At 46.4% G+C, this 12,548-nt stretch overlaps 1 protein-coding gene across 4 annotated transcripts in view; it reads left to right on the top strand.

Annotated features, from left to right (window-relative positions):
• Positions 1-12,548, top strand: part of SAMD4A (sterile alpha motif domain containing 4A) — a 208,160-nt gene that overhangs the window by 152,246 nt on the left and 43,366 nt on the right. For 3 of the 4 annotated variants that reach the window (XM_032344267.1, XM_032344269.1, XM_032344270.1), the window contains one exon: positions 4,760-5,023. The exons of the other annotated variant lie outside the window; for it this stretch is intronic. In XM_032344267.1, the coding sequence (XP_032200158.1) occupies positions 4,760-5,023 (264 nt within the window). The remainder of the gene's footprint in view (positions 1-4,759; positions 5,024-12,548) is intronic. 4 annotated transcript variants of the gene reach the window in all.

The following is a 12,548-nucleotide window of genomic DNA, read 5'->3' on the forward strand; positions in this document are numbered from 1 at the left end:
TGAAAACACATAGTAGTAGCAACGCAGAGTGCTGGTGGACAGGACTGGAAGGAATATCCTGACGATGAAAGACATGCCAGGGACTTCGAGCACGACAGTGCCCAAGGCTGCCTTTACTGCCCATGAAAACCTCGGTCAGCAAAACAGAGAATAGCAGTTATCTCTACCATTTGTTGAATTTGGGGCTCCGTTGTTAATATATAAAAAAATAGGGGTCCCCAAAAAGCAAGAATTGTACCCTGAATCTGCTGATAGAAAAAAGGGACCAAAAGAGCTATGAACTCAGCAACATGTAAATTAATTTGTCTTTTATTAATGTTCATACTCTGCCTATATATAAAGATTATTTGCAACACAGTATTTCATTCATGAGCAAAGTGTGGTGCACACAGGGATTTTAAGGGAATTTCATTCCCCAGGGGCCCAGAGCTCATGACTTAGGAATTCTTGAATTACCTTTCAGGGGGCTTCCAGCTCTGAAACATTATGAATCTAGGCTCCTAACAATAATTTTTAAAGCAGAAATTGCATTCAATGCATAAGCTTCAGGAGGACAGGGAAGTATGCAATGTATCTTTGAAAGATGTCCATTAAAGTTTGTGAGGATAAAGTTTCGCTGACAGTGGAGTCCAATTATCTGTACTGTTTGCTTGTGGGGATCTCTTCTCTGCTCCACGGTGAGGTATAATGCTTAACCTAACGGTGAACCAAAGAGCTCGTGGGCCAGTACCTCCAAACTTCCTCTTTCTGCAAACCCTATTATTTGTCACATTAGAAAGCAGAAAAAGCAGTTATTCCTAATTTTCTTAAAAGAGTCTGTCCCCAAAAGCCTGTCACTGAATTTTGAGCTGAAATTGAGCTGAAGTCAAGTTTGGTCAAAGGAAAGGGGTTAAAAAATCTGATTTCCAGGCTTTTAAGAAAATACTTAAAAGAATAGGTCCCAGGGTCAGGTATGGTCTTTTCCTCTAAAAAGGCATTGACAGGAGTCTCCTTAAAGATGTTTTGAGATGAAAAAGAAATCATAAGTTTAAATAAGGTCAGAGAAATTGGCTAGCCAAGAATGATATGGCAGAGTTTATTGCCAGATTATAAGACCCTCTCAACCTGTATCACACGGCTCCATGGCTATAACAAGATTATTTTTAGCTGTTTTTTCCCCCCATATTTCAACTAGACTTATTCAGTATTTGTTATTTATTTTTGGTTCACTTGAATTTATAAATGCCCCCTAAATCACAATATTCTATTGGCCAACCTATGTGTACATACGTGAATATGTGGACATTCCTGAAATTTCCTTTAAGAAGACGTAAGCAATATTGAACCTCTATTTCCTTCTAAAAATAATAAACAATATTGAATTTATACTCTACACTATATTAAGTTTTAGCTTCAGTTTTTTAAGGGCAAAAGAGGCGCAACCTTTGTTCCCTGAGTAATTTTTAGTAGGATTTTCAATATAATAAATCCATCCAGAAACACGCTGTCCCTCCAACTCCCACTATTCTAAAGTCACGAATGCAATATAAATTCAGGACTTCGATTCTGCCGGAACCTGCTGATTTCTAATCTATATTGAGATTTTTTTTTTTCCCCAAGGTGTACTTAATTCTTCAGGGTTCGGATACCCAGGGGCAGCTTAAGTCTGAATGAAACATTGACTGTTGTCATTCTAAAGGTCTGCCTCTAGCTAGAGTCATTTTGGGACAGCTACCAGAAGACTATTTTCACTGCTCTGCCTCTCTACTCACAGGAAAAAGGAATTTTTTATTTAGGTATTTACTTTTGCTTGAATATCCATTTTTCCTCTATTTATCACCACATCAGAAGAATTCTTTGGTTAAAAAAAAAATGGAGTGAAGGGACGACCATCAGTGCTGTGCCTCTGGCCACCTCATTCATGCCACAGCGGTGAGGCCTACATGCTGCCCATGGCATTGATCATTGCCTCTGCCATTTTGTGCCGAACATGAAGTAACCCTAAAATTGGCCTTGTGGTACAAGCCTCTACCTACTATCTCTACCTGAAGAATTGTCTTTGCCCCAGAATGGCACATTGGACAGGTCACCTGTCACCTGCTTCTGTCTCCTTCACACTGGAAGACGAGCTGGTCTTGCCTCTGGGCCTGGTTCTCTTTGGAGAAATGAGGCATTTGCCCAGCATGACTTCACTCTTACTGGGGTGGGTCCCATGCCTGGATCTAAACACACGGCCATCTCTGTAAATCGGAAGCTGTGTGTGAGGCATTTTGCTTGGTTGCTATAGGAGGTTGACTCCTAAGGAGACCTTGCTGTTTGGGTGCCAGCTGCGGGAATCTTTATGATGCAGACAGGGTGGGCCTTCAGTAGAAAGTCACTGGGGAAAAGCCCTGGTTTTCCCTCGGCTATAATTGATTTTTTATTAGAGGCAGAGGCCAAGTGGATGCCATGTTCCCTGGATGTCAGTCAAACTCAGAGATACATGAAGACATGGGTGTAGTTATCTATGAGTAAAACCCGATAAGTCCCACTAAGTTAGGTAACGATCTTGTTCCATTCTCAATAACTGGTAGAATCCTCAGATATCGATCGACACGCCTCCCCAAGGATGCCCATCGATGGGGAGGTAGCATGGCATTTAAGAAAAATTTAGGTGGAAAGTTGCAAATGGATTCCATCCAGAAATGGAATTCAACTCCTACATATTTGGGGTATCGCTGTCAGCACCCAAAGAAGGGGATTCTCTTAGTGGTGTGCCCACCCCTGATTACATACAAGTTCACTTGTTACCTCTAACCAAGCTAGGTCCTAAGGGTTCTTCCAGTTCAAAGCTGGGTGTCTCTCTTTAGCCTGTTTTTGTGGTGTGGGGTTTACCTCTAATCCTGCTGTGAAGAGGAACCCCATTTCCACTTGAGGCACACCTGGTCGGAGCATCAACCAGTTAGATAGTCTGAAACAGTTGCCAAGGTATCAGAAAGCTAAGATGTCTAAGCTGGACTGTTCCAGCACTCAGTGAGCCCTCAACAAGTCTGCCCAATTTTATATAAATACTTAGACAGGCATGAAATGGATTTTCTGGATGTCTGGCTTTTTTTTTTTTTTTTTTTTCCTATTGGCTTCTCTCTTCATTTTTGCTGCTGCTTCCTTTTTATTTACTTTTTTCCTTTTTGCTTTTTTTTTTTCTTTTCTTTTTCTCTTGGTAATTCTGATCCAACCAGGTAGGATTGCGTTTTCCAGGGAACCTTTTTCAATAGTTTCTTCCCTAGCCTATTTAGTGGAAAGGCAAGCTGTTTCAGATTGTTAGGGTCAAAAAAATTTTTTTAAACAAAGTTCCCTTTGCATTTTTTTTAAAGTCCAGTGATAATTCCTTGCCTTTGATAGAATCTGCCTCAGGTGGGAATCTCTCAGGTTACAAATGGTAAACTCAGGCAGCTCCCTTTTTGCCTCCCTGTTCTGCTAATGAAGAAGCTTCTCGCCTTTCAGGCTGTCCCTCTTTTGCACAAGTTGTCTCCCTTCTGGCCACGTGAAGCCACATGGAAGGAAACATTGACAACAGAGATGTCACCCCATTGCTCTCAAGGCCTGGTTGAAGCCAGCTGACCATGAACTACCTTCCCACACCACCACTGCCCCCAAATATGCTTTCTGGAAGCACCCAGCCTTTTGGCTCTGGCCTTTCTCTTTGAAGTGGGGGCAAGGTAGTCTGCTGCCCAGGTCTTTGTGGTGTGGGTGCTTCTTACACTGTGGTGTCAGCTCTGCTTACTAAAAAACACAGGTTCACACCAGCCAGGAAGAGCTTGTCCGGGCCTGGGAGAGCAAAACCTCACTGTAAGGGATAAGGCCCGAGATGGAACTTAATGGCTTCCCTGAAAAATGTTTAAAAATGCATGTGGCTCAATTCCATGTGAGCGTGGCTGCAGTCAAAATACCCCAGACCTGTCAGGAAGCGGGCCTCAGAGACTCTTATGAATAGACTTATTTTGTAAAGTTACTTAAACGCCCAGAAAAACCAACCGAGGGTAACGCCGGCTCCCCGGGCATTGATTTGGGTGACCCACCGGCTTCTGAATGAAGGCCTTGTTACCTGGCAGTGTTGTCAGTGTGAAGTTTGGCATTAACCTGTGAAGCTGGGGAAAGAATCGGCCCTTTCACACACAGCTGCCTGTGTCCCTCACACACCCTGAGGTCTGTGTGCACCCTGCGGCCCCCCAGGAACCCACACCCCTCCAGAACTGAGAGGCTCCCCTGCTTCCTGGCTGCCAGGCCTAGTCCACCTTCTCGTCCAGCCCAGCCAAGATCCCAAACGGTGACCAGCCTGCCTACCCTTCAAGGAGTCCACCCCTAATGACATGGGTAATGTCGGGTTCTATGTGTTTCCCAAAAAAAAAAAGAGAGAGAGAGAATGTCCAGCCCATGTTCTCTTCACTCTTGGCCCATGGCTACTTTGCCAGGCTGTCAAGCCTTACCTGATTTATAGGCCTCCTGCCACAGATCCTGATTTCTAGAGTTAGAATGAAAACCAGATCCGGACCCACAGAGGTGAAGGCCAGATGGGTGGGGCCTGTAGGTTTAGCCTCTTTGGGGAAACCCAACCCACTAAGAGGTGCAGATGCATCCCTTTGAACCCCCTGAAGGGAAGGCCCCTGCCAGGCCTGTATTCAGCCTGCGGGGACCACAGATAGTTAGCGTCATTTCTCAGGGTTAAAAGGTATTGTGGGTGCTCTGTGGCCCAGACTAAAGGGGGGGGAATAACCTATTTCATTTTATTTTTTTTTTCCAGTTCTCTCAGGCCAGGCACACCACAGCCCTTTGAAACGATCTGTGTCCCTTACCCCACCCATGAATGTGCCAAACCAGCCTCTAGGCCACGGATGGATGTCTCATGAGGACTTACGAGCTAGAGGACCCCAGTGCCTCCCATCCGATCATGCCCCCCTGTCTCCACAAAGCAGTGTAGCCTCTTCAGGAAGTGGTGGGAGTGAACACTTAGAAGATCAGAACACTGCTCGTAACACATTCCAAGAAGAAGGTAGTGGTATGAAAGGTGAGTGACGAACGAGAAACCACTGGGAACAGAATCTGTCCCTTTATTTAGAGTCAGAAGGGTGAAAAGAGAGGTAGGTAGTCAGCAAGAGAGGAGCCCAGCCCCCTCCCCAGACTCGTGCATTTGACCCAGCCCTTGCAGAGCTCCAGGGTCCACCCTGGCGGAAAGGGCTCCGATTCCCCTTCCAGGGTATCTTGCCAAACAAAACCTGGGATGCAGGAACCAGAGCAGGAGAGGTCAACGCTCTTCTTTTTTTTTTTTTTTTTTAAATGCAGTGACTTGCAGGCAATTAAATGAGTCACCGCTACCGGCGGTAGGATCTCCTGTGCACGTACATTGCTCAGCCTGTCCTGTTTGGAAAGGCGCTGAGCTCCTCCAGCCTTCTACCTCATTGGCTGTGGCCAGGGAACTGTCAATAATTCAGCAACACAAACCACAGGCTCTTTCTTTTAAGTCTCTCCTAATGCAGAATGGTAGTCGTGCTTCCTTTCTCTCTCCCTTTTCTTTTGATATGCAAAGAAACTTTTAAACCCTTTCCTCTGCACCTGTTTAAGGAACGTGAACACAGTACCACTGAGAATCTATGTCAGGGTGTTAAGCCTGAGAACAGCTTCGCGTACAGTGATAAAGGCCTTCTCGTGCAGCATAAATAAATGTTTGTACATTGCCCTGTAAATCTAGCCTCTTCTTAAGCTACTCATCAGGAGACAGAGATTGCCAAATTACCCTCGACGGGTTCAAAGAGGATACGTGCGTTTTGTATTTTTAGACGCCAAGTTGTTCAAAGTCTGGGAAGTCCTCGGGGAAAGATGCTCGTCAGAGACCCAGGAATAACAGATTTAGATGGAGAAACAGTAATTAGCTTTGCTTCTGGGAGTACAATACTGCAGGGGGGCTCTGAGAGCGGCCCTCTTTGCTGGCATCCAGAGTCCTGAGGACTGGCTGTCTCCAACCTTTCCCTCGAGAAGGCTGTGTTGATGTAGGAGTCTCTCCACCAAGTCCCTTCCCCGCCATGGAAGCGTGGCACAGAGAGACACCCATGACCACCCAGGGGCCAGTTGTGTGAGACCACCAGGCTGACGCAGGGAGCCTGTCCATTAGGGGCACAAAGCTGCCGGAAGTTCCTTCCCTGGTGCCTTCCTTGAACATTCCTCTCCCTCAGCGGCAGGCCCGTTTGCTCCCATGCCACCCCCATCCCATGGTGAGTGCCCAGAGTGAGTGGGATGTGTCTTGATGCTTTCCTCCGCTGATACAAGTGGGTCTTTAAAGGTGTTTAACAGACAGCACAAACAATGGCTCATTTTGGCATGGAGGGGATGTGTGTCCTCTTTCTCTTTCACAGTTTTCGAGGGAATGTGTCATAATTTTGGAGACCTAGCAAAACTCATTTCTGAGTTCATGCTGTATGGTTCTGTGCTCTAGCAGCTGGGCCCCAGGTGATGGGTAACCAATGAGCCTCAGCCATGTTTTAGGTAAGCCTGTAGGACATCTGTCATGGGGACCCCCCAAGTACCCGAGGGACCCCAGGAGGCCGGGCCAGTCGTTCCTCTGGACTAGCTTCTTCCTAGGCCTAGTGGAGTGTCCGGGCAGCACATTTCCAAGAAAGTGTACGTGTGGTTCTAATCGGTGACTATGGGAAGGAGGCCTTGGCCCTTGTGTTCACGGGCAAGGAGGGTCCTACAAGAAGGTTGTTCTCTGGGTTACAGACATCTCCCAGAGAGGAATGCTGGTCCTGTCTGGTTATCAGAGGTCTGCTTTCTTTCCTTTCTTCCTTTTACTTTTCTTTCTTCCTTCCTTCTGTACATCCATTCTTTCGTTCTTTTTTACAGCTTTAATGTATACCTTCAACATCCTCCCAAAGTAGGTAAAGGTGTGCTCATAATGTGCTGTTGTTTTGAGGTGAGAAAAGAATAATGACAGAAAACCCGAATAAACTTCTTATTGCTGTTTTAGAATACAAGCCAAAATATTCCAAAGTTCAGGGAATATCCCCTATGTAAGCATCTTCTATTCTTTTCTTTAGAATTGATAAGAATTGTCTCCTCAGAGATCCTTCAGTCAGAAAGTGACACAGATAAGCTCTTACATCCAAGATTTTCTTTATAGGCCCAAGGGATTTGGTGACCAGGTAAAACAGAAGACTCTATATACACCCACCTTCTGCTGACCTAGCAAACTGTCCTTTTCCCAAAGAACTGGATCAGGATTCAAAATATAAAGTCTGTAGCAAATTAGAGGGCAAAACATATTTGAAAGAAGGCAGCAGAAACAACGGAGAGTTGTATTTGTGGGAAAAGTGTGTTTGTAGTTCAGCTGATAGGTCAAATCATAGAAACGTCCACACCTGAAACAGCGGCCTCCCAGAATGTGGGGGGGCCGAAGGCAGCCCCCTAGTGGTGCCTGGAGATGTCTTCTCGAGATGGCAACTCTGTCAGTGAAGCCTGTACAGGGTGGCCTCCCAGGACAGTGCCCAGGAGGCAGCCCTCACCAGGCCCAGCTCAAGAGTTTCTCATTTGGTTCCCAAGTCCGAGAGCAGACACAGGTTTAAGTTTCCAAATTAATTCATACTTTCTGAGAAATGAAATATGAAATCAAATGAAGCGCTTCTAAAAAGAGCCAGCTCTTGCCCTCAGATCCACATCCCCTTCTTCCATGTTTTTTCCAGGTTTTTTGGCAGGAGTATCAACCCTTTTAGGCTACTTTCTGGTCCACCTGAGGACACCATCAGTAAATTGCTATTTTTCTAAAGTTCTTTTAAAAGCCTGGTTTACAGAAACAACAAGGAATCTGTAGTTGAATTTGGAGGAGTTCCAAATCTCCAGAGGATGCGTGTCAGCCCTCTCCCTGCACCTTGGGGAAAGAATAAAAAGTCGCCATAATTGAGCTTAATTTAGTGTGAATTCATCTTTCTTGCCAACAGCTGTGCATACCTTGTGGAAACACGGTGTTCATCCATTCCTTCCTTTTCATCTGGACAAACTGGCCAGGCCTGGCTACGAATTGTCCCTTAGGAATGGGCCTCTTGGGTCAAGAGTGTGAAATAAAGCTCACAGCCCAGTATTCTTCTTTTTTTAATTTTTCACGAACATCGATCTGATCTCGCCCCTCTTTTTGTTTTGGGGTCAGCACCCTGCCAGGGATCATCGCAAAGTTCTCTCCCAAGTAGACCAGCTTGTGCTCTCAGGGGAATAACATCATCTGCCTGCTTTGCTTTGTTTTTCCTTTTATAGTAAATACCATCCCGAAGATGTAAGTCAGCTCCAAAGCCCAGATTGGCTATCCCTCCGGGTAGGGATCTCAGACTAATCTCAGGCTGAAGCAGGAGTGGGATCAGCTACTCGATGAGAAAATAACGAACAGAAGTAGGAAACAACAGGAATAGGAGTTTCCCCCTTAACATGCCCCGTGGAGGCTACTGGTTATACATTGTTGGCCCAGATATGCTGATTGGGGTTTCTAAATTCAGTTGTCCTCGTTGTTGGCAGAAACATCACTGTGACTTATCCCAGGGGAAAGATTCATGATTTCCAGGTTGCTTCTCAATCATAATACCCTCCTTTCCCTCGGCTCTCTTGCCTCTTCTCTCAAGCAAAGCCTTCAGATGGCCCAAAGGAAGAAAAAAGACATTCCCCTAATGTCCTGCAAGGAAGAGAAACCTAGACGAGCAGAAGTCTGTTGGTTGGGGAAACACATCTACCCCTCATAGCAGCATCATGTGCTCAGAAATAATGTAGAGATATGACTTCCAAAGACTTCTCAAAAGGCTGTCAACAGGTGGTGGGCCGGTGTTCTATGGAAGCAGAGAGAAGGGAAGAAAGACTGGTTCATGGGTTTTACTTTAGTTCTTATCAAGTCAGTTGGCTTTTAAGCACCTGCTGAGAGAGGCTTGGACTAGTTTACTGGGGACACAGAGAAGAAAGAGATGGGACCTGCCTCATGGGAGTTCCCGTCCCATGAGCCACAAACACGGACTGGACGCAGGTGCACAGCCATGAAATTGTCTTGTCTTTGGAGACTTGCCCTGGGTCAGGGTAGGCACCAAGGAGGGCCCTGATGCCAAGTCGAGAGACGTCAAGGGAAGTTCCTGAGGAGGAGAGGCCTGGACCTGAGTCTTGGAGCCTGATTACATGTTAGCCAAATACATAAGGTGAGGGAAGGGCATTCTGTGCAGAGGGAAAAAGATGCAAGAAAAGCATGGTGATGAGACAGATCAACCAAGTACCTCCTATAGCCTGAAGGTCAAAAGGACATGGGAAGGAGTCTGGAGAGGGGAAAGCCAGGCTTTGCGAAAGGTTTGGGGTTCACAGAAGCTGTCAAGGGCATTTAGTAGCAGAATGACTAGCATACCTTTGCTCCTGAGAAATCGGACCCTAGTGGAAGACGGGGAGGGGGGCATAGGAAGGGAGGAGGAGCAGGGGATTCTGATTTGGGAAACCAGCTGAGAGGTTGGGGGTTTTTAGTAACGGAGGAGGAAAAAGAGATGGGACCAAGGCAAGCAGCAGTGAGAATGGAGTCCAAGGAGTGTGTGGGCATGGTCTTTGTGCGAGAGAACTGAGACAGCTCGGAATTGAATGTGTCCTCTTGAAAGTAGACCGCGCAGGAGCGGGAGGAGTTTAGGACGATGCCCAGGTTCCTGCCGGGGCAGCTGGATAGCCCACGGTGTCCTCTATAGCAAAGAGAACAGAGGAGAAGAAACAGATCCTGGGCCAGTGTGGGGCCTGGTGAGTCTGGAAACCAGTAGGACACGCCGAGGAGCTGAGCCAGACCTCAGTGTGCCATGTTCTTCCCTGGCTGGTCTCCCTAAGTTCCAGCTTCTCTCCCCACCTGCGCAGGTTAGCACTCTGACTGCCTGTGGGGAAGCTGGTGTGGAGTCTCCATTCCAGATTTCTAGCTAGTAAGGCCCATAGATTCGGGCTCCTAAAAGTGGCAGGCCCCATGACTTTCTCGTCACAGCTGTCAGCAGGAGAGGGGTGGAGGTCGGGGGCTGTTTCTCTTGACACGAGCCTCAGCCTCACCATCAGGAGTGGACTTTGACTGGGTTGCCTTATGATGTGTGGTGCTCAAAATATGGAGGTAATAGAAATTGTTACATTATTTGTATTCAGACATCATACAGATTCAAAAGAAACTTGTGGCTCCAGTTACCTTGATAGAAACCTAGCAGTTAAGAGTGGAGGGAACCAGGGACTGGGAGTATAGGCGTGGTTGCCTTTTCTCGGGTGTCTTCAATGAAACTGAAGTAAACTGTTTTTCACTCACAGTGAAGGAAATGCATTGCCTGTTCTGAAGTAGCCAGTTTGGGGTTTCGAGTTGGTTTTGAAATGTAAACCTTTGAACTTCTCTGCCTCTCTTAGAATGCGATTAGAAAAATTATTGACAAGTGTGATCCTTTTTAAGATGAAGAACCCTGTGATAAAGCTTTGTGAGAAAAGTGGTGAATCCAGCATTTCTAGGGTCATAAGGGTGTGAGTGATGGGCTGGGAGTGTGGCCGGGACTCTTCTCAGCATGGCTCTCATGGGAACAAGCCACCATGTTCTGAATATTGACTTTCTAGATGCTGTCTTGAATTCATCTAACTTGAAGGCCAAGAGTTAGTAAATTCCCTTCACTCTCTTTATTCTCAAATGCCAGCCTATATCCTGCATGGGCAGGTCCTCATGGGCTCAGATTGTGCCCCCTTTTCTCAGGTAGGCCAGAGGCCCGTTGTCTTTGCAAAGTTTCAGGATTCCCCCAAATTCTAAAAGATAGAAGTCTTTTAATCACCATTCCTTACCAAGCATGAGTCTTCAGCTGTGGTGCTTGAAGAACTGTGCAGGCTTGGGGAGGGCAGCTTTCCACATGGAACCCAGCCGCCACTTAATGACGCAAAACAAGCTGCATGTAGAACACCACTTAGGAGTGTCACAGCTCATGGAAACATTGAGAAATTTAATTCCTGTGTTTGTAATTGAACGGTCTAAGTTAGTATTTTACTCAAACCATTCCTTCTGAGATCCACACAGGCTCCCCATCAAGGTGAGCCCTTCTTGGAGGCCACAGCAGATGTTTCCCAGGATTGAGGAACACACTCTCAGCTCCCAAGAATCAGAAACCAAGGCGTGTCTTTCTTTTGCTCAGAGGCTGGAGCAGCATTGAGCTGCTCCTTCCACTCTGACCAAAAGTAGACATGCTTCCATAATATTGATGCCGTTCCTGAACTTCTGCTTCATTTTTGAAAGGAATCTTTGCCCTCTCACTTCAACACTGAAAAGTACGTCTCTTCTTACCCTCAGCTGGTTTCCTCTTCTCTCCCTCAAAGATCAAGGATGCGCTTGTATCTTGGGGAGAGAGAGAGAGTTGTCTGAGAGTAGCTCAGCTCTCTGTGGTGAATGGAAGTTGCTCTCCTGTCTGCAGGTACCAGGACAACCACGGGTGAGGCTTATTGTGGAAACCAAGGCTGTTCATGTTTCTCTCTTCCAGTGGCACCTTACTCCCTGCCCTTACAAGTCTTCCCATATTGGGCCCTTCTGCAGTATTGTTCCATCTTTCATTCTTGTGGAGCCTCTTTGTTTGTGAGGCAGTTGATGCATGGCCCATTGAATGGTATATGCAGCCATTCTGGCAGCAAACATTTGAAAAAAGCAACTCAGGTTCTAATTGGACCCCAGCCTCTGTGTGAGCTGTTGTACGTGCCACAAAGCTTCTCTGTGGCAAACCAACATAATTGGAAATTGAATCCATTGGTAAAGACCAGCAGGTAAACATAGAGCATGTAAAAATTGAGTGTAACGCTATTACCAAAAATGGCCATGTGGAGATAAACAACTGTGGACTGCAGCAAGATCTAGAAGGAGCTTCATGAAAGTTGGACAATAAAGGACTTCATGAAGGATGGTGCTTGGGGACCCACCATCTGCATATGAATGGTGATACTTTCTCCCAGAACCTACCCTTTGGATTTGTCCTCCCAGTTTTCTTCCTGGGCTTCTCTTCTCATCCCTTCCCCTAAATACCTCATGCTCCCAAGGCTCTATCTTGGATCACCCCTGTTCTCACTCCATGTTCTTTCCCTGACTGATCTTACCACTTCCATGGCTTAAAGTTACCACCATATGCTGCTGACAAGTTCTCCCGTTCAGACCTCTCTTCAGAGATCTTGTCCTATCGACTTCTTCACCTAGATGGCTCAAAGGCAGTGTTATTCAGCAGACATGAAGTGGACCTCATCATTTCTCCCTTGTCACCCCAAATCTGTGGCTCCTCTATTCTTCTCTGATCTTCAGATACTACCCATTTTTATCCTATTCCTTGCCACTGCCCTTCCAAGCCATCTCCCAGGGCTTCAGTTCATCTCCTGGCCTCCATTCCCACATCCTCCAGTCCAGCCTTTACATGGACAGCCATCATCTTTCTAATATCCTCATCGGATTGTGCCTCTGTTGCTCAGATTCCAGCAGTTCTTCATCACCAAAGACCAGGTCTACCCTCCTTGTTTCAGCATTACGGATCTCAATCATCAGACCCTGTGTGCTCCACCTTGTACTA

Source organism: Mustela erminea, chromosome 5, assembly GCF_009829155.1.
Source record: "Mustela erminea isolate mMusErm1 chromosome 5, mMusErm1.Pri, whole genome shotgun sequence".
Classification (NCBI taxonomy): Eukaryota; Metazoa; Chordata; class Mammalia; order Carnivora; family Mustelidae; genus Mustela; species Mustela erminea.